We start from the raw sequence: 21206 nt of genomic DNA, 5'->3' as shown, positions 1-21206 counted from the left end.
AATCGACTCCGACTCGCTCCGACTGGCGAGAAATGAAATTGAAGCAAGAAACGAAAGTGTCAGTGCCCTTCACTCCTCACACGCTCGTCTTATGGAGTGTCCGACTCGCTCCAAACTCCGAGTGATGTGGAGGAGGTGTGATGATGATGTGCTTTTCGTCTCGGTCTGTGTCAGATTCCCATCTCGGCTCTGGTGTCCTTCGTGGAGGCTTTGGAAGTGGGATACAGCAAGCATAAAAACCCGTATCACAATCTCATCCACGCTGCGGACGTCACACAGACCGTACACTACTTAATGCTCAAGACTGGCATGGTGGTACGTTCACACACTTACACACACTTACACACACACACAGGTACATTTAAAGATTGTTCATTAATACATATGTTAACTTGCTTTATATGGCAATGTGGAATGAATTCTCCAATCTGATTGGCCAGAAGGCATTGATTAATTTTCTATAACAGCAGCTCTGACAGTAGTCTCGTTTGCACAGGTTAATATTAACGCCCGCGTTTTGATACGTTATCGTTTCTATAGTAACGCTCCACAATATCTAATATGTCTAAGGCTTATAATATATGGACTGAAAAAGAAGTGTTGTTATTTAATAAAAAAAGCTATACAATTATCGATATTTGGGAGGTTTTCTGTACGGAGACGTTTATGTCACATTTATAGAAGGAGCCTCCAGTGTCACAGTCCGTTTGTGACAGTCAGAAAGTTTTTCGACACGGGAAAGACTTCAGGAGAGAGGAGTTTACGCTTTCTCGTGACATGACGAGTACTTCTTGACTTCAAGTGACTTCAAGTGAGAAAAAAATGAAACGTACAATATTTCATTCTTTTATAAAATAAAGAACTGTCATTGTTGGGAAATTGCCGTGGTATGAAAGAAATAAAACAGTTTTCAAAATGCTGCTATTGGAAAATAATCCACTTTGGGGTTGTAACTGTAACTCAGGTGAATTGTATCAGGCACCACCAAGTCGTTGATTATTTTCCTATAAAATTATTCCTATGATTTTCCTTATAGGAAACCCATCAACGACTTGGTAGTACTTGATAAAATTCCGAGTAACAGTTACCACCCCACAGTGGATTGTTTTCCACTAACAGCTCTGTTTTATTTCTCTTATACCGCAGCAATTTCCCAACAATGACAAGTTTGTCTTTATAAAAAAATGATATATTGTACAGTTTATCCATTTATAGTTCAATTTAATTGTGGATCGTCTGTGAAACTAGTCCTGTCTTGAAGTTACTAAGACAAAAAACAAAAACACGGCTCGTCATGTTACGAAAAAAGCGTAAAAACGTCTGTTTTATATGCGATTCTTTATTCGATTCTCCATTCTACGTGACCGAATTCTTCCCAAACATTAGATTTATCAGTTACACCTGTTATAAGTCACTGTTTAGGTCTACAGTTGGTAATTGTGTTGCTTCGACTGATTTCTCAGCCCCCCGACACCCCGTGAATAAATTAAAAAGGACCACATTCATTAAGACCAACAACAATCACTCAAACGTGGCTGACACGCTGTACATAGAGAAACATGGGCTAGGTCATTATACACCTACAAAGTGACTTAAACTAGTGACTCTGAGTACAGAAAAGCACCTAGTAATTGTTTGTCCGTTCTTTGGGGATTGTTGGACGACGTGTTGACGTCCTCCACCCTTCTCTCCTCCTCGTCTCATTCAAACGAATCATATAACTGTGACAGCTTGTCACCGCTATATACTTCATGTGCTCATAGCGTATAACTGCATTATACAGAGCCCCAACAGGATGACCATTCATCTCTCTCTCTCTCTCTCTCTCTCTCTCTCTCTCTCTCGTACTCACACACACACACACACACTAGGCCTCAAGCTTTGTTTGGAATCTAAAGGTCAATCATTAGACTGTTGTTTACAGGGTGATTTGTCTTTTGAGACTTTATTGATTCTTAAAAGCACACCTTTTACAATCAGCTTGGTTAAAAAAAAACAACAATGTGGTGAATATTGCATATTTTCGTGTGTTTGTGTTAAAGAAAGCACTACACTGGACTAGAACATCTCAGATCATAATATAGTTTCTGTACATAATATAGTGTTAGTGAAGGGAACTTTAATGTAAAGCATTAATGATGATAATATACAGTAGATTCAGTTTGATTTCTGTTTTCTCCCTAATTTGGTCACCTGCCCCACCAACTCGATTGCACCATCCAGCCCTCATCGTATCAGACCTACTAACCAGGAAGGGTTGAAGGCTAACACATGCTTTGTCGCTCGCAGATGCCTATGTCCAGTGTCGCTGTGATTGACAGGGGAGACAGAGAATGCCCTCCATCCCACTCAATGCCTTTACCCTCTTTAACCTCAAAAATGCAGTGATCGTACAGAATATGAATATTCACGAATATGCAAATTTGAAACATGTTCATATATTATAGCCATCCAACATCCACTATGCTGGCAATGCTTTCAGTGCTGTTAGCTGTGGTGTTCTGTGCTATTATATAGCAACATTTCGACAGGTCATGTGGAAACAAAGCGATCTCTTATGTCTGATCCTCTGAGTAATTTTTAGGGCAAAGATACGACATCAATTTACCAAAAATTCAATCATCAACATTGCTTCAGCTAGTTAAGCGCTAGTAAAATAGCACGCAACAGACTCTTCTTGTTCCGTGTTATCTTTTATTATATATTTTTTCATTATTAAAAAATATATATATTTAATTTATTATTTTTACCTGGGATCTAATGTAGTGGAAGTCTAAAATCTATATCTTGACATATATTCGCCGCTGAATTTGCAGATTTGTAATTAAACCCGTCCAGAGAAACGTGTTATTATTAAAAATATTTTAAAATCTTATTGAAAAGAACTATTTCTGCTTAAGTCGTTTGTCCGTGTGTAACGCTTTCGCCTCTTTGCAAAGCATCATTGCACGTAAGAAAGGTTGAATGCTAAAGAGTTGGAGGTCAAAGGTCATATACCCTGATGGTAAAAAATGTTACTAACTCTTTGTAGTTTTATTACTATGTTCTGTGCTTTTTTTCAGAGTTCGTTGATCTTTATACGCTTTCGCTATCAGAACTTTTCGCTCGAACCTTCTTCCGTCATCTTGTCTATTTTCTCCTCGCAGCATTGGATGACGGAGTTGGAGATCTTCGCCCTGATCTTCGCTGCAGCAGTACACGACTACGAGCACACTGGAACCACAAACAACTTCCACATCCAGACCAGGTAAAAAGAAAAAGAAAAACGCTTCCGGCCATGCGGTGACTCTCTCGGTCTTCGGTGCAGTCGTTCAGAAAAGCCGTGACATGCCCAGAGCCTGCAGTGAGACTCGTACACTGAGAATAAGATTAATGAAGGGCTGCTGAGCTGCTGGGCAAAGCACGGTTGTCGTGTGGGGAAAAATGAGTTGTCGTGTCTTTTCAATAACAAACCGACCAGAAGCAGAGTCAAATGGATAATACAAAAAAAGAGAGCTGAATTGAGTGAGAGACAGACGGAGAGATTGATTAAACGTAGCGTAGTTACTAATTATCAGCTGGTGTAGATTTAAATCTGGTGTAGATCTTCATATTTGGGCAGTGGATTATCAACAACAAGTACCATCAAAACACACTGGCAACCCAATGCCAAAGAATATTCCGGAAAGATGTAGAATGATAGCTTGAATTTGAATGTCTGTAATTGTCACCTGACATGAGTTTGCTGCCATAATTTATGTTCTTTACTGGATAATGAATCGCTCCACGTAAAAATGATATTAGACAGAAGTAAATGCATAGAGACGCTCCTTAAGAAATCAATAAATATGCCACCAACCTTGCACACATATGATACTAACACACCTACACCCGGGGGGGGTATATGGCGACTGGTGGGTGGGATTGGCCAAGAACAAATTAAGGTGATGATCAGGAGGAAAAAGTTTCAGTATAACTACCATAGTAGCTACTGAATAATATGTTATAAGATAAAGAACCGAATAATAAGAATAATAGGACGATTGAGGCAAACCAACAAAAAAACCCCATGCAGGTTATTTTGGGTCCAAGCACCGAAAGTTTCTTTTTGCAGAGGTTTTCCTTATTCTTATTTTTCACCCGTTAAACGAACCATGCAGACCATATGTCATAACTATAGAGATGTGAACTTTGGCCAATAGACCCCCTGAGTGAGCTGCGTCAATTTTTAAGAGCAATCCAGAATTTGATCCGAGGCGCTCCGTCTTCGCAGCGCCAACGTTTCATTTCAGCTGAGCAGTTAACGATCATATCAGTGCACTACGAATTTAACAGGCTTAGCTTGTTAGTTAGCTAAGATGCCTAATTTATTGCTTTAACAAACCTACATAGCTCACCCAAAATCTACATCAAGAAACGAGCTAGCTAAAGCTAGATATGGAGGTCACGTTTTTACTGAGGAGTTGCGTGTAATGGACACGTTAATCTAGCTAAATTTGTTCAACTTTGTTGAAGATGTTTCGATTGTAAAACATATGAAACTCTACATCTCCGCTGTCCAGGTCAGACACAGCGATCCTGTACAACGACCGCTCGGTGCTGGAGAGCCACCACGTCAGCGCAGCGTATCGCCTCCTACAGGACGACGACGAGATGAACATCCTCTACAACCTGTCCAAAGATGACTGGAGGTACAGCACCTCTATAGCTTCATCAGCATCTTCGACTGAGACAGAGAGGCGAACGTGGAGATGTGATTATAAGCAGAGAGAGAGAGGGAGAGAGAGAGAGAGAGAGAGAGAGAGGGAGAGAGAGAGAGAGAGAGAGAGAGAGAGAATTTAAACATTAGGTGTGTTTTTTTTTCTCAGGGAGTTCAGGGCTCTGGTAGTGGAGATGGTGTTGGCTACAGACATGTCGTGTCATTTCCAACAAGTCAAAGCCATGAAGAACTTCCTACAGCAACCAGAGGGGTGAGAAGAGCTGTTTATTCTTCTCTTCTCTACCCTATTCTTCTATTCACGTCTTTTATTTTCTAACCTCTTCACTACTTTGCTTTTTTTCTTCTATTTTCTGTTTTTTCTTTACTCTTTTCTTTTCTTTAATCTGCTCTTTCTTCTCCTTGCCTTCACTCATCTTCTTTTCTAGTGTCTTTACTTCTCTCCTTTTCTTTTCTTTACTCTTCTCTGCTTTTCTTATTTCTTTTCTTTTCTCTTCTCTTTTTTGTCCTCTTCTCTTCTCCTTTTCTTGTTTTTCCCTTTTCTTCTCTTCTTTTTTTCTCCCCCTCCCTTCACCACTTCTCTCATTTTTTTCTTTCTTTTCTTTATTCTTCTCTACTTAATCTTCTCATCTCTTATTTCTTTTCTCTTCTCTTCCTTTCATTCTTTTCTTTTCTAATCTCTTTTCTTCTCTGTTCTTTACTCTTCTCTACACTTTTTCTTTTCTTTATTTCATTTACTCTTCTCTTCTCTTTTCTGTCCTCTTTCTCTTCTCTTCTGATCATTTATTTTCTCTCCCATTTTTCTGTTCTTTCCTATCGTATTCATTTACCAACTCTCGTCTTTTCTTCTTTTACATGTTCTCCATGTTTTCGTCTTTCAGACGTTAAAATTTCTAAGTACTCTTCTATTTTCTCGTTTTCTCTTTTGTTCTTTTCTGTTTTTTTCCCCATTGATCTGTTCTCTGCTTGCTTCTCTGCCATTTACTCTGGACTATCTGGAATGAGATTTCTATTGATTAACCTGCGTCTATTTCTCTTCATTACACCCACCCCCCACCCCGCCCCCACCACACACACCCACACACACACACACACACACACACACACATACATACATACATCAAATACTAAATAAGTAATACAGATAGAGAAAAATTAAACAGAACGAAATGGAGGCAGACATGAAATTATAAAAGCCAGGGGCCATAACATTTAGACACATAACAAATAGATGTGTTTTCTGAAATGAATGTGGTGCCGGGTTTCAGTTACCTGCTAAAAAAAAAACAAAACAACCTTATTTGAGTGCAAATATGTGCAAGCTAATAGGCAGCTGCATATGTGTGTGTGTGTGTGTGTGTTGCATTTACAGAATTGACAAACCGAAAGCACTTTCTCTGGTCTTACACACTGCTGATATCAGCCATCCAGCCAAAAACTGGGACCTCCATCACCGCTGGACCAGCTCACTGCTGGAGGAGTTCTTCAGACAGGTGTGTGTGTGTGCGGGGGGGGGGGGGGGGTTCGGTTTACTTGCCGCTGTCTTGTATACTGTTTCATGGTTGCTAGTAAGCTGTACAAGCTTATTAGCATCCATGGAACGGTATACAAATCCGGTCATGTGACCTTTCAAGGAGAACACACAGTAGTATTTAAAGTAGGATATTCATTTATTCAACAATTAGGACTGTAGAAAAGACAGTGGTCTGAGTGGGTTGTTTAAAAGCCCTTTTGTTCTGTGCTCACAACTTTGCTTACCATTTGCATGCAATTAGCCAGTTATGTTTACTCGTTTGGCGGATGCTTTTTATCTTTTAACCAAATTGCCAAGGTAGGAGGACCGAGCTGTTAAAAAAAGGCTCACAGTGAGTCCAGTAACTGACAGGAAGCAAGGGCACAACAGTTGCAGTGAGAACACAAAACGCTAGAAGTAAACACAACTTCTAAGACTCAGGAAGTGCTACAAACTGCTACCAAGGCAGTCAGTCAGTCAAACTAGAAATGATATAAAAACTTGTCAGAATTGTAATTAATTGGCGACGTTATGCAACTAAATTTCTGCTTTGGACATAAAGTGCTACATCTTCTCTAAGGGGATTATAAAGGTTTTGTGGTTTGCTATCTACACGAACAGGCAGCATTCTTGGCACAAGTCATGTAAAGCTTACTCTGCCAGTCAAAAAGCTTTTAAACATCCTACATTTTTAGCAATTTTGTTTAAATTACCTCATTTTTAATGCGCTATAAATTGAAAATCTACCCGACGTAACTGAATTGAGAAATGTTAGGAATGACCTTATTTTATTGGACCAATCTAGACCCAATCTATTCTTTGTCACCCTAATTATTCCCTTGGAGCACATCACATATTTATGTTTTACAGTTAATACTAGTGCTGTCTATGCATCTTTAATCTAGGAATAAGGGCTTTACCCTGGACTTTCGCCTGTCTTTCGTAAAGCACACATTTAGAGTCACATTAAGATCTGTGAGCAAGTAGTTCATACGTTTCACGGAGGTTCAGCTTTGCTTAATTCATTGCTGTTCTGTATCGTTGTCTGTGGTCTGTAGCAATAATAGTGAGTAAACTGTAATAGTGAGTAAACTGCAAGAAACTCCAGGCCATGTTGCAAAGAGCAACATGGCCTCTTGTGGTTTTCTCTTAGTACTTGAGAAACAAGCGTTATCAAAGTTGCGACATTAGCTAGAGGGGGAGGAAGAAGAGTTGTGCCACTTAGAACAGACACCAATCAGAGACACCCGGAGACCTTGCGTTTGTGAAATTGCACAGACAGGATGTAACGATAACTGAAATTAAAAAAAAAAAAATTAATAATAAGAAGAATCCCAGTTTACAGATTTGGAGTCTTTCAGCTCTGTCTTAACTTGTTAGCTCTTCAGTCCGGTCCTCTTGCTCTTACACAGGGCTGGAGAGTTGTATTTAAAAAGTCATTGCCATGCGTGCATGGTGCTTCGTGTTGCATTTACTACATTCACTCATCTTCAGTGAATGCTTTGACATGGATAGTGTCATTGTGGTTTGCAAATGTATTTATATTTTGGGAAATATAACTGATTAAATTGGTCAGAAGTGGGATTAAAGACGAGCCCTATCTCTACACGTCTACACCTGTGCTTCCTATTGAAATACTAAATACTAAATACATATACTAAAATCTGTGTCTTAAATCACGTAACTATGTAGTATCGTTATACAAAAGAACATAAGTACTGAAAACTGGTAAAATACCCCCAAAATGTTCTTAACCATAATCAAATACCGATGATGGAAAGATGAGACAAGTACTGTACTTTTTTTTTTTTTTTTTTTGAATAATGCGTAAACTTCTGATTATGAAAATAATGAGGATGAATATTTCCAAATTTGCTAAAAGCAGCACCTAACGTGCGAGTTTATTTTAGCTTTCATCAGGAGAAAGTTCCAGTTAGCTAGCAAAAGTAGCTGACTAGCAGTCTCCCATCCAGGGTGCCCTAGCTGATGCTAGGTGCAATTGCAGCATCATTTTAGTCATATGGATACTTATCTTAGTCATTTAGCAAAATATCTGAGGTAAATATTGCTATTTCTGACACCTATGTTTTGTTTCTACTGTCACTATGCCTTTACATTGTCCATATTTAAAACACTGACCGGCTTTAAGACAACTAGTGAAATCTTTAGCTTCAGTCATTAGCTAATTTATTAATGAGTTGCCTAGCAATAGTGTTCTATGACTTTTACAACCTGAACAGTGAGCATATTGTGTTTCCCTTCTCATGTAAATAAATCAAAACATTTGCAAGTTACATAAAGCTAACAGCTGCTGTTTTACCTCATGAAGCCAGATGCTAGCACTCTCACAACATTAGATTAGCATCCACCTAGCATTGGCAGGATAAAAATGGTGCACAATTTTTGTTGTTGTTGTTGTTGTCGTTTTGACTAAGCGAAATGCGTAACAGTGCTATTTTAAGAGTGTAAACTGCTTGGAAAATGAAAGAGGGCGTAAAAAAACAGAGACTCGTTTTTTCTCTCTTGTCTCTTTTTATGTCAGTGTGTGTGATTTATGATTGAAGACAGCACTCGGGAAAGAACCTTGAAAGTAAGAGTGAAACTCGCTGTGTTTCTCTAGCTGTAACTTTGGCTGCAGAGACAATCAGTGAAATGAAAGAACCTGTGATGTATCAAGCAGTGTGTTTTGGAGGAAGAAAGAGAAAAATAAAGAGCTGTGTGTGTGAGTGCATGGTGCATGAGTGAGTATGGCGGGTTGTAAGAGACGGGTAAGCGGTAGAAATATGCATAAAACCTTTGTGTGTGTGTGTGTGTGTGTGGTGGGGGGGGGTTGTGGGGGTGTAAGTGTAAGACTGAGAGACCGTGTGTGTATGTCAGCTGCACCACAGGCCTGATGTGTGCAGTGCAGTGGTAGAGAAACGCTGGGCAGGAGGTTAAGGAGCAGCGATGGCTCACACTTGTCTGAAAAAAGCGGGTTGACACGTCACTAGCTTTGTACACATGCTCACTTTCGCAGACAGGAAGGGGTTATAAATGATGCATCGAAGCACAGCTGTATAGGCTGGTAAAATCCATTTATACAGCAGGCCAGATGAACACACCAGGACATCCTGATCAATCTAAAGCTGCAGCTCGAATCACTACACTGCAAAAAGGTTCAATGGTTGGTTCAATGTTAGTGAATTATTTGACCTGTTGTTCACAGAGACTTAAATTAAAGCGATGTCTTTTAGGTATCCATTTAATAAGTAAGGATTAAAGCACTTCAGGATGTGCTGTAATAGGAAAATGATTCATGACAAGGTGTTGTGTCCTGACCACCCCAGTGTGGATTATTTTTTCTATATCAGCACATCACAAATGATTTATTTTCCTTATATTTATTTTTCATTTGTCAGCCAATAATCTGAGGTAAAAGCCGTTCTAGCGTGCTGTTTACGTGACTGTTCTGCTAGATTTTATTGTCACATAGTCCAGTGGTTTTCAAAGTGGGGGCCTCAACAGTTTGGAGTGAAAAATAAATTCTCACTCTCAGACAACCACACACACACACACACACACACACACACACACACACACACAGACACGCACAATCAATTCCTAATGTAATGTAAAGATGTAAGATGTAATTATTATTTAAAAAGGGGGATATATTCAGAAGTCTGTATTTTTAATGTGTTTTAAAGACATCTTGCAAAAGGGGGGCCTCGGTCAAATGTTTATTCCATTTGGGGGGCCTTGCCCTGGAAAATTTTGGGAACCCTTGACATAGTCCACACACCCTTCATGATACTTAGAGGCACGTAGGCCACACCTCCACCATGATACTGATAGGTACATAGGCCATACCTCCTCCATGATACTGACAGGCACATTGGCCACATCTCCACCATGATGCTGACAAACACATAGGCCACACCTCTACCATGATATTGACAGGCATATAGGCCACACCTCCACCATTATACTGACAGGCACATAAGCCACACCTCCACCATGATACTGACAGGCACATAAGCCACACCTCCACCATGATGCTGACAAACACATAGGCCACACCTCTACCATGATATTGACTGGCACATAGGCCACACCTCCTCTATTATACTGACGAGCACAGAGGCCACACCTCCTTCATTATACTGACAGGCACATAAGCCACACCTCCACCATGATACTGACAGGCACATAAGCCACACCTCCACCATGACACTAACAGGCACATAGGCCTCACAGCCACCATGATAATGACATGTACATAGGCCACACCTCCTCTATTATACTGACGAGCACAGAGGCCACACCTTCTTTATTATACTGACAGGCACATAAGCCACACCTCCACCATGATACTGACAGGCACATAAGCCACACCTCCACCATGATACTGACAGGCACAGAGCCACACATCCTCCAAGATACTGACAGGCACATAGGCCACACCTCCACCATGATACTGACAGGCACAGAGCCACACATCCTCCAAGATACTGACAGGCACATAGGCCACACCTCTTCTAAGATACTGACAGGCACATAGGCCACACCTTCTTTACAACTGTATCAAAAATATCAAAAAGTATAAATAAAGACCCTTACACCAATTCAAATGTGTGAACGTTTACACACCTATTTAACACTTATACTCACAGCAACAGCTAAACAGTGCTATCATTTACTGCATAACTAATTTATTGTGATTTCATTGCATTGTCATTGGCTAATTTCCTGTTTTCCGTTTATGCTTAGGGTGATAAAGAGACAGAGCTGGGGTTGCCCTTCTCACCACTGTGTGACCGCAAGTCCACCATGGTGGCTCAGTCTCAAATCGGTGAGCAGTGTGAACACTTAATCTGGTTCTGATTCATTTGAATGTGTAAATATTGCTCTGTCAGAGTCTCGAAGGGAAGCTCTGTTATTCTGGCATTAACGCTGCAAACCTCTGCGGCACTAAACTTTTCCGTGTATGCAGGGTTCATCGACTTCATCGTCGTCCCCACGTTCACCGTCCTCACAGACATGACGGAGAAGATCGTGACACCGCTCATCGACGAGGCAACACACTCCAGCCTTGCCGGCTTCCGCCGGTCGAGGTCAGGACCTGTAGTCCCTGATTCTGTTGGTTCATTCAACAGCTCATTCGTTTCAGCAGTTAATTAAATTAATCCATCCATCAGTGAGGCAGCTTGTGATGCGTTGTCATTAATTTCTCATAGCTAAGCACAATTAAATGCAGATTTTCCTCTTTTTGAACTGATACAATCAAGACAATTCAGATATACTGTAGGAACCAAAGGGCTAATTATAGATAAAGCAGTGCGTAATCACTCTCCTGATTCTTTAATTCTCCATCAGAGTTTGAAGTGTTCGTCATGGTTTTATTCAAATCTTTGTGATGAAAAATGCAATGGAGAAATGAAGCTCACAGCTTCCTTTGACATCACGACAGCATGGTGTCATTTAGATGGATATTGGTCCGTAGCTCATTTTTCTCACCGTGCTTATCGTGACTGAATGCTATGTCGACATTCTTATAGCCACCGACTTATAACATCAGCTCATGCGCTTTCATTTTACATCCTCTAACCTCTTGCTGTATCTCTCCAGTCTCAGCAGCATTTCCACGGCAGAAACAAAGCAGGCGAACGTGAACAGCCCGGCCTCAGAGAGCAGTGCTTCCCACAACTGCTCGCTGCTGGCTGTGGACTTGAAGAACTTTAAGGCCAATTGGAATGAGCAAGTCTTTCAGAACCGTGAGAGATGGAAGGCTCGTGCTGCCAAAGGTGAGCTAGACTCAGTGGTGAGAGACTGACACAACTACCGTGTCATGTAGTGGTTGAGAGTGAAAGTTCGACTCTTGGGGGGAAGCCACAAATGATCTCAATCAAAATGTACAGAAGGTATCAGAAATGAACATGTGGTGGCTGGAGAAACCCTTTCACTACGATATGTAGTTCTGAAAGCTATTGAATTTCCAGAACTGAAATATATTTCTCTTGAAGTAAAGTTCTAGGATTTCTGGTTAGCCCCAAACGTGAAAGGTGGGAGAAAGTTGTATGGTGACGTGAATAACGTTGATTATCTTGTTACAATGGCACCTGTGAAGGAGTGGGATATATTGGGCAGCAAATTCTCAGTCAGTTCTCGACGTTGATGTGTTTGGAAGCAGAAACCAGGATGCATTGTGGGAAGAATGCAAGCCGGCGGACGCATGGGCTCTGGGCAATGTTCTGCTGCGAAACCTTGGGTTCTGGCATTCATGTGGATGTTACTTTGACACCTATCACCTGCCTAAACTTTGCTGCAGACCAAGTACACCCATTCATGGCAACGGTATTCCCTAATATCACTGGCCTCCTTTGGCACGATAATGCTCCCTGAGACACTCCAAAAACTGTTCAGGAACGGTTTAAGGAACATGACAAAGAGTTCAAGGTGTTGACTCGGCCTCCAAATTCCCCAGATCTCAATCCGATCGAGCGTTTGTGGGATGTTCCGAACAAACAAGTCCGATCCATGTAGGCCCCACCTCGCAACTTAAAGGATCTGCTGCTAACATCTTGGTGTCAGATACCACAGCACGCCTTCAGAGGTCTTCACAATGTGGAGTCCATGCCTCGACGGATTAGAGCTGTTTTGGTGGCACAACGGGGACCTACACTATATTAGGCAGGTGGTTTTAATGTTATGGCCGAGCAGCGTGTACACATTTAATGAGTATAATTTGAGAATGGATGTGAAAAATTCATTTTATTACACCTTGAATCTACTAATCTACACATGATGACTCTAAATGCCTTGCTGAATATGCAGCTTGAGTCGTTTGCCTCTAAAGCTGCTAAATACAGAGTGGTGTCAATGCGAATTGATTAACTTAGTGGTGTCAATGCGAACTGATTTACTTCGTGGTGTCAATGCGAATTGATTAACTTAGTGGTGTCAATGCGAATTGATTAACTTAGTGGTGTCACTGCGAGTGGATTAACACACAGTGTGACTTGCTGCAGCTTGAAAGTCACTTTGGGAACTGAAAATGGGGGCGCAAATTAATACGACTGAATGGCAGGTAATAAATTTGTGGAAGCCCATTTCTGCCAATCGAAAACAAAATAAAACCAAGCCTTACTAATGAGAAAGTTAATTGAAAATAGGCCTTAGTAAAGTCAGAAAGTATCTCAGACACATTACTCATTTCATCTTTAAAGTTGGTTTCACATGGGATCACATCTTCACAGCTCTGACACTAACAGCATTCAAACAGAGCTTTCGAAACGGTTTTCATTCGGATTTACGTTATTACCAGACACACACTCATGTCTACACTTGAGACGTATTGTGTTTTGAACATGTTTTAGCATGTATGCTAACCTCGGATACTCGAGTTTCGGGTTTTTTTTATTCTTCTGCTCGTCTCGCCTCGTTGAGAGCTGAACTAATGGCAATTATTAAGAACAATTAACACGTACAATGATCTCATTTACACATTGTTTCCTCTCCCTACATCGCATGCGACATATTTCACACAATTATTCTTTGTAAATCACCCACAGAACGCCCACTCGCTGTGGATTTATCAAATTGCACACGCAAATTAGTGCTCAGCGCCTCAAGTGTACCAAAAGTCTTGTATTTCACTTAAAGTCCATGCTGGTGCTCAATGAAATTTGATCGAAATAAGAATATGATCACAGTTTCAGCTGTTCTGTAGTTTTAGCTTGGGTATGGTGTTGGGGATATCAAACGATGTCATTCTGTAATTCTGAATAAGAGTTATAACTCTTAATGTTTGGGTAAAAATGTCCGTTTATGTTTTAACTAAAGGTGAAACGATAGTAAAAGTGACTTTCCTCCATCTGATTTCCGCTTTGTCTCTTCACATTAATATTGTGTTCTGGCGCTAATAGTTTCGATAGGGATAAGGTTTATTAAGGTGCTTCAAAATAATTGAACTCTGTAATGGAGAACTAATCAACTATGTGTCTCCATTTCCTGAAACAGAAACAGAGGAGAAAGCCAAACGCGAGGCTGAGGAGATGGCTCAGCTGGAGGCAGGCCAGGAAGAGGCGGGGCCGGACCAGTCAGTACCAAAGAGTGAGGGATCAGGACAGGAGCCAGAGCCTGGAGGGACGACGAGCGGTCCAAGCGAGACTGAAAATGCAGAAAACACACCAAGAATGCAGGGCAGCAAGCAACTACACAACGGTATGTAAACAGTATTTAATGCTGAGTAATTACCAAAAAGTCTTTCAAAGATCTAAATATATCAAATATCCAGGTTCCCCTCTACACCTGGTTTCACGCATTGTACCCAGGCGTGGAAAGTAATAAACTACTCTTGTTATAGTACTAGAGTATAATTAAATCAAAGGACTTTTACTATTGAGTTTTCTGTTACAGAGTGAAAAAAGATATATAATTAATTTAACCTCGGAAGCCATTTAAAAGAGAGTATGTCCGAATGTTAGATAATACAATTTCATGACCCGGTCGAAACAAAGCCGTTTCTGCTGATAATCTCAACTTCACGTGCCAAATGCTGATTCAGCAGCAGCAATGCCTGAGCCGGTAGAGACGCTTGAGCCCTAATTTATCAGGTATCTTCAGTTTTAAATGCATCAGAATGATAACGATCGGCAAATTATGTGAGCCAAATCCAGTGGAGATATCACCATTTCAGAGCTTAACATCCAACCCGAAGAAACATGCACAGGGCAAGCCATTAGCTAGCTGACTGAGCTAGACTAGCTACGCGGTTCTTCTAATTCGATATTTCACAGTACGAAAGCTCTAACCTTAAGACGTCACTTTGATGTTCGGTAGTGACTGAGTAATGTGTTAAATTCCGAATATCTGACATGCTGCTATAGGTAACGTTCAGGATCATATGTAAGGAGCATCTTTGCTAGTATGAATTAACCTAGCAAAGTAAACCCCAACAACATCTGGCTAAGTTAGCTAGCTAGCCAGCTAACGTTACCTTTCTTCACGGAGGTGGTGTTCACTGCAGCATAGCTCATTTAATTGTCCAAAAATTCATTCCATCGACATAAATCTTTTTCATGTTTGATGTGTTGGTTGTAGAGATGTAAAAATAAATAAATAAATAAATAAATAAATCGTGGCGTAATTACTCGAGTAGTTTTTTTTTACCTCACGACTCTTCGTTTACTCTGCGCTGAGTCATTTAAAAGTAAAACAGTTCACTTTTACTCGAGTGAATTGTTACAACACTGTCTGTTGTACACTTTCCACCACTGACAAGATGGTATCTGACAAGATGGTAACCGCACGCATTCACGTCTAGCGTGTTGTACAGTATGGTGCTTGTGATGCAAATCAGCTCGTTCCGTTTAACCAAGAGACTCTTGTGGTGTTTGTGTTCAGTTGTTTTGAGCTAAACAGTGGCTGTCACATCAAAAAATGATGATTTTGCCTGCTGGTTATTTCATTAAAGACACCACATGATGCGCTATGATGTAATTATATTGGGAGGGTTTTTCTTTGGTTTGTTTACATACTGAAGTTCCATCTGAAGACATTTGAAATGTGTTGCATAGTTTGAATCTTGGCTGCATTCACACTGTTATTTTGTGGATATTATGTGACTATGGTGCAAGGAAGGGTCCAGGTCCAGGAAATGTGTGGTTTGTGTAAGATTAGTGTAGAAAGCAATTGGTGCACTGATACAAAGGCACTAGTCTGGTTTTATCTCTTACTTCTACATTTTTGTAGTCAGGTTCAGCCAGTGCACATATGTGTTTGACCATTTATCTGTTAAAACAGGCGAGGTGTCAGAGGATGTGGCATTACCAGGAAGTGATGATGGTGAGGACAAAGCTCTCAGAGGTAAACCACCACACAGCGTCTTCTACACGCAACAGACTACTGTTAGACAGATCAGAGTATCTGTTTGTATTCGAAGCTCTTTCTTCTAGATGTCCTGTAGTCGTTGTTATTTTGTTTTTATTCTCAGTAGACGTTTTTAACATCGGCGTCGTTCATCAACCTGGAAAGTCTAGGAGTAAAACACGAGGCCATGCACAGCCAACAGACAGAGGCCAAAATCACGTACAGTGATCATGTGTGGTGTTATTTTCTTTCATTTCCTCTTAATGTAACTTAAAAGAACTACTTTAAAGGCTGAAATGAATACAAAATGGCCTTAGAGGTACGCGAACGGCAGCAATTGTCCCCTAGATGTGGATTCTTTACCCAGTCTACTCTAATCATTACAGAATTCATTGATTTTATTCCTCTTTGTACCACATTGCTATTGAATCCTTGAATCTGACTGGTCAGCAGCTCCGAAAGTAATCACGTCCATAATCCAAATCACACGTTTAATTCCCTCCATCGTATACGTTATTGTTTGTATAGTATCCTTGCTGTGGTGCAATTTTCTATGAGGAGAGATTTATTATGCATTTTTATTAGGACTCTCCAGTGTGAGTGCTTTATGACTGTCGGAGACAGGTAAAACTGTAACTTTACGTTTTATATTTTATTAGAACGAGCGCAGTAATGTTTTGACAACTTCTTGCAGTTATTAAAAAAAAAAAAAATTGATCAACATGTTCTGACCAATCAGAATGAAGCACTGTGGTATATATTGATATTGTATTACCATATTTGGTATTTCTCTTTACAGAGACGGAAAAGGACTAGCGTGGGCGCTGGACAGAGTGCCTCTGCCTCTACTCATGTCCTCCTGACAATGTGTGTGTGCATTGTGTGTTCTGAAGCTCCACAGCACCCTCCGCTGGATAAACTTGTGCTTACACGTTTTTTTGGTTTTTTTTTGCTTCTTCTTCTGCTTTGTTCATCCGGAAAGGCTTTTGAATGCTCGCTGTGACTCCATGGAAGTTCTTCGAGGCAGATCTGTGGCTCGATCGTGGAGAGTGTCGGTGTGTGAGGTGGCTGGGGGTCAGCCGCTGGGTAACTTCCTGTCTTAGACTGTCATCTGTCAGTCTCGATGCCTGGACTGGCTGGGAAATACATACATACAAAAAAAAAAGCTGCCGTCACATTCATTCTGTTATTTTCTATGGAAAGAAAACATAGAGTGCCTTCCTCTATTAACTGTCCATCCACCACTTCTCTATTTCTTACTTTCCTTCTTCCTTCTTTCCTTTTCATACGTGTCAGCGTATTCGCTTGCCTTTTCGGTTAGAAGCGGAAGCTGACTCAGGTCGTTTCTGCTCTCTTAATGCCTTTGCTTGATCTCTTTCATCATATAAACTTTATTTATTCGCCGCTTCCTGACTGCTCAGCAACCTCATCCACAAAACAGCCTTCATCCCCCCCCCACCAAACCCCACCCCCCACCTCCCCCCCTAAATTTGCCAGATGCTTTATTGCACCACATTACACAAGGAACTCAAGTAGAGAGACTTAATGCATTTTAAATAAAGTTATTTATATACATTCATCAGACGAACGTACCAAACCATTTTGCCTAATTAATATTTGTTGCCTTAATAATAAATAGTATTTATATGTTACTTATATTTTTTCAGACTGCATGCCAGCTACGAATAGTACGTCAAAGAGACTGGACTTGTCCTAATCTTGAAGGCAGGACGTTTTCAAATGGAACGAATGATATCGTTCGTCGGGATAAAACACGACGAGTAATATAGTCAATGTTATGCGAGGAACATTTTTATTCCTCTTATAACAAAGCTCTTATAACGGTTATAATCTGCCAACACTAACCATTTATAGAACATTTAGAGGCAAGTTAATCGTTTACATTATAGAAGCTCTATAAACAGTCATTCTGTCACCAGACTCCCCCCCCCCCCCCCCCCTCTTGTAGTTAATAAGAACAAAAAAAATGTAGCATGTAATGTTACCAAGAAACAGTCAAAATGCAACGTTCTCTGTCCTTAGACTCTCTCATGGTGGAAAACCTATTGACTGTTACAAAGCACTGAAACTGGAGACTCCTTCCCAAAATGATAAATAGTCATCACTTTATCGAAGGCTTCTTCATATCAACCTGATCTAATGTTCCTTCTGACCAACCAGATTCAAGAATTCAACAGTGTTGTGGTAGAAAGTGAAAATATCATGTCATGATTCCTTTTTTTCCAGAATACAGAAAAAAAACTTTGCAAAGAAAGGTCCACCAAAATACTTTCCAAAAAAAAAGGTACTATGATGCTAGATATTGCTAGTATTTCCCAGCCCTATTTTTACGTTTACAAAGTCAGTCACTTTGACTTATTAAGATTAGAATCATTCGATGTCCTGAACGTTTGCAAACCTTGATAAACATCTCACACATGCTTATAATACAAGCTGCTACATTTCCCAAGGCAGGGCACATGTGTGATCTTATATAAGGGTTTAACCTCCTTGATCCTTTTCTGATGGAAAAAATAAGACACTTCAGATTTAATCATGCGCGATGATAATAAACATTCTCAACAAACACTCAAATATAATCCTGTTTAATGGCTCTAGACTTTTGAGCGTGACAGTATCCGGTTTTTTTGTAAAAAGAAGAAGAAAAAAATGTGTCCGCTTATAATTCATAACCCAGCTTATGCCACAAGTGGATTGGCTACACCATCACTGGTTGTAAATAGGGTTTGTGATTTGAAAAATACAACACTGTGTATGTGTATTTTACTGTAAATGGACACCACTGAGATCAAGCCTGAGCTTTTACGAAACACGCTCAGAAAAAGTGGCAGTATTTTCGAATGAACCCCATACACGTTGATTCCACTTCTGGCTTTGGAACTGAGCAGGCAGTCACATGGCATGACAGTCAATAGCAAAGTATTACAGTCGGTCACAATGCAGGACAGTCAGTCGCACCACATGGCAGTACGTCAGTCACACCATAGGACATTCGGTCACACCACAGGACAGTCAGTTGCAGTGCATGGCAGTCATTCACACCATAGGACACTTGGTCAGACAGTAATTCACACCACAGGACAGTCAGTCACACAGCAGGACTGTCGATCACACAGTAGGACAGACAGTCGCACCACATGACAGTCAGTCACACAGCAGGACATACAGTCGCACCACATGACAGTGAGTCACACAGCAGGACAGACAGTCCCACAGCAGGACAGACAGCACACAGCAGGACAGACAGTCGCACCACAGGACAGTCAGTCACACAGCAGGACAGACAGTCATACAGCAGGACAGACAGTCGCACCACAGGACAGTCAGTCCCACAGCAGAACAGTCAGCAACACCACATGACAGTCAGTCCACTCCATGACAGTTGCACCGCATGAGTCAGTCGCACCACAAGGCAGTCAGTCATACAGCAGGACATTGAGTGTACCTGACATTGAAGTCGCTTGATGATGAACCTTACAATAAATTACCAATCCTCAGAGAATCCTCATGAAATTACTAGGGGGAGCTATAGTGAGTCACACAGCAGAACAGACAGTTACACACCATGACACTCAGTCTCACAGCAGGACAGTCAGTGGCACCACAGGACAGTTGCACCACATGAGTCAGTCACACATTCGGAAAGTCATTCACACCACAGGAAAGTGCAAGTGTCTGCTTGTCCAGTTACACAGATAAATTGTTAGCAGTAATGACTACGTTATATTATAGCTGTAAATAAGTGTAGATTTTAACCATACCACTGTGCATTGTCTGCAATATCTACAATGTGACGCAGTGAACTTCAACTTCTGATACTCTATTATGTGAAATACCTCTAATACAGTCCTGTCCTTTTTTTTTCCTTTTCTTCTTCTTCTTTCATTATGCTGTTAGTGTTCTCCACTAGACTCAACAACCTCTCCTGTCCTCTCTGCTGTATATTCATTTCAAACAATCTTATGCATTTAAAAACAACTACAAGTCATAATGTTGTAATAACCCGGGGGCTTGATTTGTGATACCTTTTGTGGTCATTTGTGGTTTCCTAGATTCATTGTATGTCATTTTTTTTTCTTATTTCTCTACTTATATTCACAAGCCCCAAATTAGCACCTGTAAATAAATGTATAGTTTAGTTTAGTTGGATTTTTATTATTATTATTATTATTATTATTATTATTATTATTATTATGATTTGTATACTGTACACACACATGACTAAATGTATGTATATTATGTTTGATTTTCTTCTTCTTCTGAGGTAAATGAACAAAATGTTAGCGCTTAATGTGGACGGTGAAGGCGAATGGTTTTTGGTTTGAAACATTTTATGGGGAAATGATTCGGTTTCGTGTTTCTACTGAAATTTGCGATGTGACATGCATTTAGCACAAAAATGGTCTAATAGGAACAGTGTACCGCAACGCGACTAACAAAGAACAAATTCCACCGGGATGGCGTGAGCAGGGAGTAAACGCTCGATGTTAGCTTGTTTAAGTGAACAGAGTGTTGAGGTCGCTTTTTACTCGAACGTCTGCTTTGCCTGTTGCAATGCTTTTAGAAAACCAGGTCGATTCAGTTGCCACTGTTAATTTGTACTACTTATTTAATAATCAATACGCTTCCCCACACAAACACACATACAAACACACACACACACACACACACACACACACATTTACTACATGTGGCCTTGTGTCTGGAGCCCTACACAGTGCCCTATAAAGGCAAACTACAGTAACTATGCTAACACTGAAACTGAAGAAAAACTTATCATACTTATGAAAATTTACTCTAGTTTATTAGGACCATTAAAACTCAGAACCATGGCACTAGCATCATTTCATTTGGTACTTCATGGATTCATAAATGATAAATAAGAAGCAAAACCCTCTGGGATGTACGGCAGGATGGTGTGATTACTTTCCCATAACAGCGCATCCTGAACTGTTTCATACCACAGACGTTTGCCAATAATTACAGTTTTTATTTCATTAAAAATTGCACCATCATATCATGCGCGTAACCACGCATTCGATGCGGGGGTCGTATCCCCCCAGTGTTGAGGACATACCAATATACAGTACAAAATATTTTCTATATGGCCCCATTTAATGAACCCTG

At 40.5% G+C, this 21206-nt stretch overlaps 1 protein-coding gene across 2 annotated transcripts in view; it reads left to right on the top strand.

Annotated features, from left to right (window-relative positions):
• The window catches only part of pde1cb (phosphodiesterase 1C, calmodulin-dependent b), a 60450-nt gene that overhangs the window by 37147 nt on the left and 2097 nt on the right, over nt 1–21206 (top strand). The window contains exons 7-17 of one of the 2 annotated variants that reach the window (XM_053650963.1): nt 175–315; nt 3147–3247; nt 4542–4670; nt 4848–4949; nt 6069–6189; nt 10959–11040; nt 11182–11302; nt 11817–11992; nt 14208–14411; nt 15993–16055; nt 16858–21206. The exon at nt 16858–21206 is cut by the window's right edge and continues 2097 nt beyond it. In XM_053650963.1, coding sequence (XP_053506938.1) covers nt 175–315; nt 3147–3247; nt 4542–4670; nt 4848–4949; nt 6069–6189; nt 10959–11040; nt 11182–11302; nt 11817–11992; nt 14208–14411; nt 15993–16055; nt 16858–16874 — 1257 coding nt within the window. In that variant the 3' untranslated portion in view covers nt 16875–21206. Of the gene's footprint in view, nt 1–174; nt 316–3146; nt 3248–4541; nt 4671–4847; nt 4950–6068; nt 6190–10958; nt 11041–11181; nt 11303–11816; nt 11993–14207; nt 14412–15992; nt 16829–16857 lie in introns of those variants that run through there. The other variant, XM_053650962.1, reaches the window with a different exon arrangement.

Source organism: Ictalurus furcatus, chromosome 20 (genome assembly GCF_023375685.1).
Source record: "Ictalurus furcatus strain D&B chromosome 20, Billie_1.0, whole genome shotgun sequence".
NCBI lineage: Eukaryota > Metazoa > Chordata > Actinopteri > Siluriformes > Ictaluridae > Ictalurus > Ictalurus furcatus.
The sequence above is the reverse complement of the archived record's forward strand: the minus strand, read 5'-3'. Positions and strand labels throughout refer to the sequence as shown.